This window comes from Drosophila virilis, chromosome X (genome assembly GCF_030788295.1).
Source record: "Drosophila virilis strain 15010-1051.87 chromosome X, Dvir_AGI_RSII-ME, whole genome shotgun sequence".
Classification (NCBI taxonomy): Eukaryota; Metazoa; Arthropoda; class Insecta; order Diptera; family Drosophilidae; genus Drosophila; species Drosophila virilis.
Window position 1 is genome coordinate 7,632,682 of NC_091543.1, and position 8,003 is coordinate 7,640,684.

The window sequence follows — 8,003 nt, forward strand, 5'->3', positions numbered from 1 at the left end:
AGCCAGAGCCAGGCAAGAGAAGAGAGAGAGAGAGAGAGAGAGCGAGAGAGAGAGAGAGAGAGATGAGAAACAGAGCGAGATCTTTGAACCCGAACCAAGCAAAGCTATTAGAAATCTTAGACATTGTACACTTAGGAGGTCAAGCTTAGCTATAGATCTCTCATTAATTAAGTATTATATAGTATATATCGATATTTCTTCTTCTTTTAAATGTTTATTTTTTCCACACCTTTTTTTATTCGTAGTTTTTACAGGTGTTTCTTGCGTTCTTTCGTAAACTCTATACACACGTAATCCCAATCGAGAACCATTTAAATTCAATTCGTTTGCCCATTTTAGTGAATCCGATTAACATTCGCTAAGTATATATATATATATCTCATCTTGGATTAGTCTAGGCCACAGACAAACTTAAGAGAACTTCTCGTAAACTAGTCTCATCTTTCCGTAGTGCCTAGTCGAATTTTAACTACATATAGTGCTATATACTTAGAACATTTAATATATATCTATGTATATGTATATGAAAAAACATCTTGCTGAAATTCAAAATTTATATCATTTCACCACATGCTCAATTATTGCTACAAATTTCCAAAACAAAACAAAAAATCGAAATTCGTTGCATCTCATATCGTATATCGAATCGTATATCGTAAACTTGTAATGCTTAGACGCCGTCTTGAGCCCCTGTTCGAGGAGGAGACCGAAAGCGACGAAGAGAAAACCCAACAGGACAGCGATGACATCAAAAAGGTGGGTCGTATTTAGAACAAATCAATGCAAACCAATAAATAATTAAATAAATCCAAATAATTTTAAAAACGGCCAGCAACAGATCAAAGCACATTTCGTTTCGGTTTTGCAGTTCTTTTTTGTTTTATTTATATTTCAAATTTATTTTTCTGTGGCCTGGCCACACTGGTCACATTGTGGCGCATGGCAATGCCCCAGCTGTGCGAACTGTACCCACGTTATGCCAAGGAGCCGATGCATATTTGACAAGCCGAAGCTCGAATGCACTTGCAGCTGCATTTCGCGTATATGAAAAGCTTTTTGTTTTGCAAAGGTTTCACAAAAGTGTCTTAAGCTCAACTATTGTTAGTTTTACGATATATTTGGCCATATACATATATGTTAAATATTTCCACTTGTTGTGCTCATACTTAACAACTTTTTGATTGATCATCATGTCAATTCTAAAATTTTTATTATTATGCTATAACTAGTCTCATATTATGCTAAATGTTTTCGTTTTTAGACTTAAATCTCAATGATTTGATGCGCTGCAAGTGCTCATACTCATGCATGCATTGCTATCAATCAATTGTTAGCTTGATTGATCGTATTTGTTATTAACTTTTATTTTCTCGTCTTGTTTTCTTTTTCCACATGCATCAACAACCACAACAACAACTGTTCATCATCATCAACATCACGAAACGCTCAATCACCAATCAATCAATTAATCAATCAATCAATCATACACACTATGCATACATCCAACTCGCAATCTATGTGTTAACTGTACCTGCAATTTGCTTGTAATTAATTCTTGTTATTGTTGTTGATTCCTAACATATTGTAAATGTATGTGTGTATGCGTATATCTATATATCTATATATTCAAAAATATACAATATATAGAAAGTCGTAGTGAAATTAGTGAAGCTTTAGCCAAACCTGCAATACTGCGAGATCATAAACATCACACGCCAGGACAGAGACCCACAAGCGATTGAGAACGATTGACAATCACAGAATGCAAAATGCACCAAATATCCGAAATTGCTAAAATCATAAATCCAAATCCGAATCGAATCAAAATCAGAAATCAAACCAATCGAAATGAAACAATTGAACCGAACAATTAAACAAGAAAACGAACCACTCTCATATGGCACACCAAGTGCAAGCTGGATGCTTTATCAAAACCAGAATTGATTAGTTGAATTCTATTCCCAACAATTGGTAGGGGGAAGCAACGACAAATGGCCACTACCTAGAGGATTCGGAAGCTGGAAGCTCAAGCGACGAGGCAGCCCCAACAGCGGCCAATCCGAGGACGGAGCCGGAACCGGAGCCGGAGCCACACTCCAGCGAGGAGCGTCTGCAGCCGAATTTGGCCACCACACCGCTGGGTCCACGGCCGCTGACCACCCACGCCAGCACCATGCTGCTGCCCACCACAGCCATTTCGGCGCCGACGTCGACATCCATTCGCGCCCAGAACCAGCTGGGCGCAGTGCCTCCAGCGGCACCGCCACCGCCACCAGCAGCGGCCTCATCCTGCGAGTATCTACTCGAACAGCGCGCGTCTGCGACCACGGCGACATCATTGACCAGGACGATGACGTCGACGACGACGATGACGACGATGACGACGATGACGACGAGTGCGACGACAACGAGGACGACGAGGATATCTATGGCGACGCCGACTATGCTGCTGCCCACGACGATGGCGACGGCGAGTCGGGCTCCCTCATCGACTACTACAACAACCAACAGCGGGAGCGGCACTACCAGCAGCGCCGCCAGAGCCAACGTCAAGCCACCGAGATTCATTCCACCGCCGCCGCCGCCTCGTCGTCTGCTGCTCACGCAGACAAATCTAAGCGCTGCGGCAACCAAAACGGTAGGTCCACCAAGTGTCAGGCAAGCCAATCGAAACCCAGCTGGCATCCTCTATAAGCTTTATATATAAACTCGATCAGTCCCAATTGTATGCCCTGAACCCTGAAGGGGCCAAACCATGAGCAAAGACCCAAACCTCGTATGAATCGAATGAGATTTGACCGAGTTTTGACCAATGTCTATATAGGATATTTTCCGATGGTTCCAATAGTCTACCGATAGTTTACCTATATAACATCCTTAATATACAGATTTAATAAAAAATAGTCTGATCGCGCACATATAGCGAAGCGATCATAGTGAAGCGCATACATTTGTCTTGAAAAACAACAAATTTCTGGTTGAAGACAGCTTTATTTATGATATATTGGCCCGATCCGGCTACTGTGCCGCCTGCAACAGAAAGAGGCAAGATTTCGTGATAGCATTAAAAGCAAATAGACAGAGGAGCCTGGCTCTAACGACTCGGCTCGTTTGGGCGTAAACCACTTGGGAATTATTAGAGTTTATTATGTTTAAATTGTTTTGGATACTTCTCACTCTGCTCACTGCTGGACTAATTGCAGCAGCCACCTCAAAGAAAATCTGGCGCTACTGCTGACAGTGGCTGCTCGGCGGCTGTCGGAGACGCCGCCAACGCTTCGCCCACAATCGGTACCGGGTCAAGGACAACGCCTGCGAGTACCAGAACCTGTGCACCATCAGCGGCGACGGGCCCGGCTGTGTGTCCGGATCCGGGTCCGGGACCGGTGCCCGGCCCAAAACGCCCATCGTCAACGATAATCGAGACCTGCCTGCTGGGTGCCGCAGTGCCGGCAGGCTCAGCCACTTCATTAGCAACAGCCTCGAGGATGGCAAAGCCGATGCGGAACAGCTCGCAGAACAGCCCAGCTGCAGCGGCAGCGGCAACGGGAACGGTAACGGCACCGGAGCCGACGCCAGCGGCCGTACCGGACGCAGTCGGTCCACGTTCTGTGGACGCTGCCCCAGCGCCGCACGTTGGCTGCGGTTTAAGTCCAAGACTGGAAATGCGCTTGGCGCTCAACCACGACATACTCGGGGACGAGGACTTGATCTGCTACGAGCCTGGTCCAGATCTAACAACTATTCTGGGGTAAGTCCAAAGGGAACAACATATCTAAGAGCCAAATTATATAATAACCCTAGTTTATAAGCAGCAGAAAACCATCCCGTCTCCACTTATATATATTCTTGATCAGGACGACCAACTGAGTCGTCTATCCGAGCTATACGTATGTTTGCTCATCTAGATTTTATAGATAACACGAAGTCGATATAGCCCTCGGCTTTGGTATATACACTCATACATATGTCATATTTAAGCCCTGATAATTTCAAAGGGATCGATCGAACTATAAACTTTCAAGATACTCAAGAACTCATTTCACATGGGTGGATTAGGAGATCCGTGTGCCTGAATGGCAGCTTCTCTCTTTTGTGGATATATGTTTGTCCCGGAGACAGTTTGAATAGTTGCAAAAGCAGCTGTGATTCAGCTTTCATCCATCCTATGCAAATCTCACGCAAAGTTCGTGCTTAACAGTTTCCACCCCTTTTCCACGATCGTGAGAGAAAATCGCCTTAAAATCATCAATGCTCTCTTGTGAATATTCTCTTATGCATTTTATCTTTTGAATATTCTTTTGCTTAAGAATACTGTACAACAGTCTATCTATCAGTCAAGCGATCAATCAGTCAATCAGTCAATCATTTTCAATAACTTGGAAAATGCATTGCACATTTGTACTTATTTTTGTATTTGCTCTGACAGGCACGACCTCTCCACATTTCATCGACTGACGGGTCGCGATTTATTGAGTCGTTCAGCCACGAATCGGGTGCAGCCAAAAGAGGCTGTCATATCGTACTCTCAACAACGCAACTCCAAGATGGACACGCCGACGGTGAATCGGCGACCACGTCCGGCCATAACAACAGCCGGGGTCGGTCATCCCGGCCAGAGGAGTCACAGCAGCAGCAGCCACGGAAGCCCGCGCGCCGCTGGTTCAGCTCGTGCCGGCGTCGGTCTACAACGCCAGCATCCAAATCCAAATACATGGAACAGTTCTGCATCTGCGGCTCGAGCCGGCGCAGGGAGCGCAAGCGCCGCCGACAACAGCACAAGCTGCAGCAACAACAGCGGCGCGAACAAATTAGGCGATCTGGAAATCTTAGCGAGACGCGAGAAGATATACTGCATGTCTCAATCGAGGAGTGGCTGTCGAGCCAGGGCGACATCCGAGACAACAACGACAACGAAATTGACAACGATCCAGACGACGACCATGACCACGACGATGGCAACGAGACGCGACTGTTCCTCGCCAGCCACCACCAGGACGACGACGACAGCAGCAGCAGCAGCAGTCTCTCTGACGAGGACGATGAGTACTACTTCGATGGATGCGGTGGCAACCACAACAACAACAACAACAACAACAATGACTGAAGCGTGCCTCGAAACGGAAGTGGGCAAATCCAACCGTTTGTATGTCCCATTTCACATTTGCCAACAACAATAAAGCCTAACCATGCCCCTTCTCTCCACGCAGAATCAACTTTATTAAGCGCCGCAACTCTGAGATAACCGCCAGCGGCAGCAACAGCAGCAATCCCAACAACTCCGACAGCACACTCGGTGGCGACTCGCAGCAGCAGTTACAGCAGCAACAGTTGCAGTTGCACGGCAGTCAGCAACTGCTGAGGCAGGCGCCGGACAACGCGGAAATGGCACAAATGTCGCCGCGCAAAGACAACGTAAGTCGGGCAGCGCCTTGCCCAGCATACCCTGTACCCGTTGCGAATGGGTATAATTGGATTGTCCAAATGTGTGTTACAAGCAGAATCAATTAGGTGTATATATTCCCGACAAAGTCCTCCAGAATCGATCCAGCCAAGTCTATCCGTCTAGACAAACACATGGATCTCGGGAACTACAGAAGCTTGAGACTCGAAGTCTAAATTGTGTACTCTTGTAAGTGGCACATAAAACGAGTAAGTCGCTTAATTTTCAATGCATTCCCGCATATTAATTGCATCGATAAATATCGATCGATAAGTATCGTTAGCTAGAGGATTATAAGAGCTAAAGACAACAAACTTGGCATGTAAGAGTATTTAAAATGTATATTCAACGCAGAGCGAGTTAGTCATTTATTTTTCCATATTTCTCTGCATTTTCAATATATCGACAAATATCGATTGTGAGAATCGCTACTTTGAGCATAACTCAAGGAATTTAAGAACTAGATACACCAAACGTGGTATGCAGATCCTTAGAAAGCTTACACATATTGCGAATATTTCACTTTTTGTATACCGTCCTCCATTCCCCCAATATTTAAATAACCTTATGCTTGAACATAAAGCAGTGGTATATTGATATATTTCCCTGCCATATTCAGGCCCTGAATACTAAATAAAGATTGGACAATGAGCAACGAAGTTTATCTAGAATGCACAGTGTACAGGTACAGGGCATCTTCAAGTCGGTCTACCGACTGGACCAGTCTTGTTTAATGTGCTCATTCTTAAACTTTCTATGCGGACAGGACAAGCCCTCGCTGAATCGCCGCCTGTGGAAGCAAATCACCAAAAGAAGACGCACCAATTCCGTATCCCAGATAGTCGCTGGCTAAGAAACGGCGACACCCACACCTCGACCGACACACACACACACACACACACACCCTTACTCTTACAAATGTCTATTTCTATATATCTCTCTCTCTCTCTCTCTATCTTGCTCTCTCTCTCTCTCTCGTTCATGTTTAGATAGAGATACATGGTTGTATCTGAGTATCTCCGTTCAGCTGTGTGATATTTGCCAGCGTAGCGCTTTTATTGGGTTGCATATGTAGCATTTAGTTAAGACTTAGTTAAGTTATCAGATTGTGCAGGAGCTTAGCTAGTTCCATAATGATTTGCGCTTGTAGACCGTTCACACTGTCAGCAGTTACTGCGGCAGTCAGCAGTAGATCACAATTTTCAAATCGTTTCATATTCCTAAAGCAAGCCGTTTTTTAGCATTTAATTGCAGTAAGTTACTGCTGCAAAGTTCAGTAAAAATGACTGCTACTACAGTAAGCAAATAGGCCATGATGTTTATTAATTATTGCAACACTGATTTACAGTAACTTTGCTGCACTCTCACAGCTGTGCTGTAAGTCGTTAGAGTACTTATGCGAACAACATTTACTGCTGGCAGTCAAACACACAATGTTTGCAGTTAGCTTTTTAACACAGTAGTTCTGACTTACTGCTGCCAGTGTTTTCACCGCAATGCAGTTAGTTTCATGGTCAATAAGAGTAGCACTATTCAGCTGTGTGCATGCTTACGTATACCCTTACCCATCAGAGTCAGTTACTGCAGTTGAATACAATTTCAATGTGTTTCCACTGGTGTGCAGTAAGTTTTTGTTGTGTCTAATCGTTACCCTACAGCCAGTTACTGCAGCCAGTTAATTACTGAACTGAACAGTTTTCTCAAGCCAATGCTGTCAGGATAATCAAGCAATTGCCTAATGCCATACTTATTTTTAGCGTGTTTCCACTGCAGTGTGAACGGCCTACAAGCCGATCAAACTGATATTTAGATAAATTGAGCAAACATACATCAAAACTAAACGATGATGATGATGATGATGATGATGGTGATGAATAGGATGTTAATGTTAGAGAAAAGAACTATGTAATACCTATGCTAAGTTTTTTGATACTTACAACTTTGTAGCTAGTTAAACCCATAAACGAATGCGTCCAATTGCGTCCAAGTCGAACGCGACTCCTGCCAAAAAGCTGGCCAACTGGTTGCTAACAACCAAGTTTTGCGGCCAAAAATCGAAAACTCTCGAATCTAGAAATTATGAACAGCCAAAAATGGGACAACGAATGGACAGCTCTGCCTAAGGGCAAGGCTTTAGTGACTGTTATTTAACATACATTTAGCAACAGCTTATCGGGCGGGTCGTAGGGCGCACACACACACACACACATACACGCCATCCAGCCAAAAGAAATTTAGCAAAAAAAAAAAAAAAAAAAAAAAACGATTTGGAAGCATATAAAATATGTGTCGACTGTTTTTTTTTTTTTTATTAAGAGAGAACAATATCGCAATTGGTAGCAAGTCAAATTAGTTTAGGTTCACACTGGATTAGCCGGTGTGAATGGGGCTTTTGAATTGTATTTTCTTATTTTTTTTGAATTAACAATGAAATTGCCTTACGTATAATATGAACTATTTATTGTATTTGTAGCTTAACATTAAACTTTATACATTTTATGGCATTTTGCAATTGTCATTTGTCCAGTAAAAGGTAAACAAAAAAAAAAAAAAAAAAAAA

The 8,003-nt window shown here is 43.6% G+C and overlaps 1 protein-coding gene across 8 annotated transcripts in view; it reads left to right on the plus strand.

Moving 5' to 3' along the window:
• Window positions 1-8,003, plus strand: part of PsGEF (Protostome-specific GEF) — a 75,335-nt gene extending 67,332 nt beyond the window's left edge. For 5 of the 8 annotated variants that reach the window (XM_070211350.1, XM_070211352.1, XM_070211353.1 and 2 more), the window contains 6 exons: window positions 675-756; window positions 1,976-2,638; window positions 3,204-3,751; window positions 4,430-5,146; window positions 5,211-5,415; window positions 6,210-8,003. In XM_070211350.1, the coding sequence (XP_070067451.1) occupies window positions 675-756; window positions 1,976-2,638; window positions 3,204-3,751; window positions 4,430-5,146; window positions 5,211-5,415; window positions 6,210-6,296 (2,302 nt within the window). In that variant the 3' untranslated portion in view covers window positions 6,297-8,003. Of the gene's footprint in view, window positions 1-245; window positions 650-674; window positions 761-1,975; window positions 2,639-3,203; window positions 3,752-4,429; window positions 5,147-5,210; window positions 5,416-6,209 lie in introns of those variants that run through there. The other 3 variants (XM_070211354.1, XM_070211356.1, XM_070211355.1) reach the window with 3 other exon arrangements.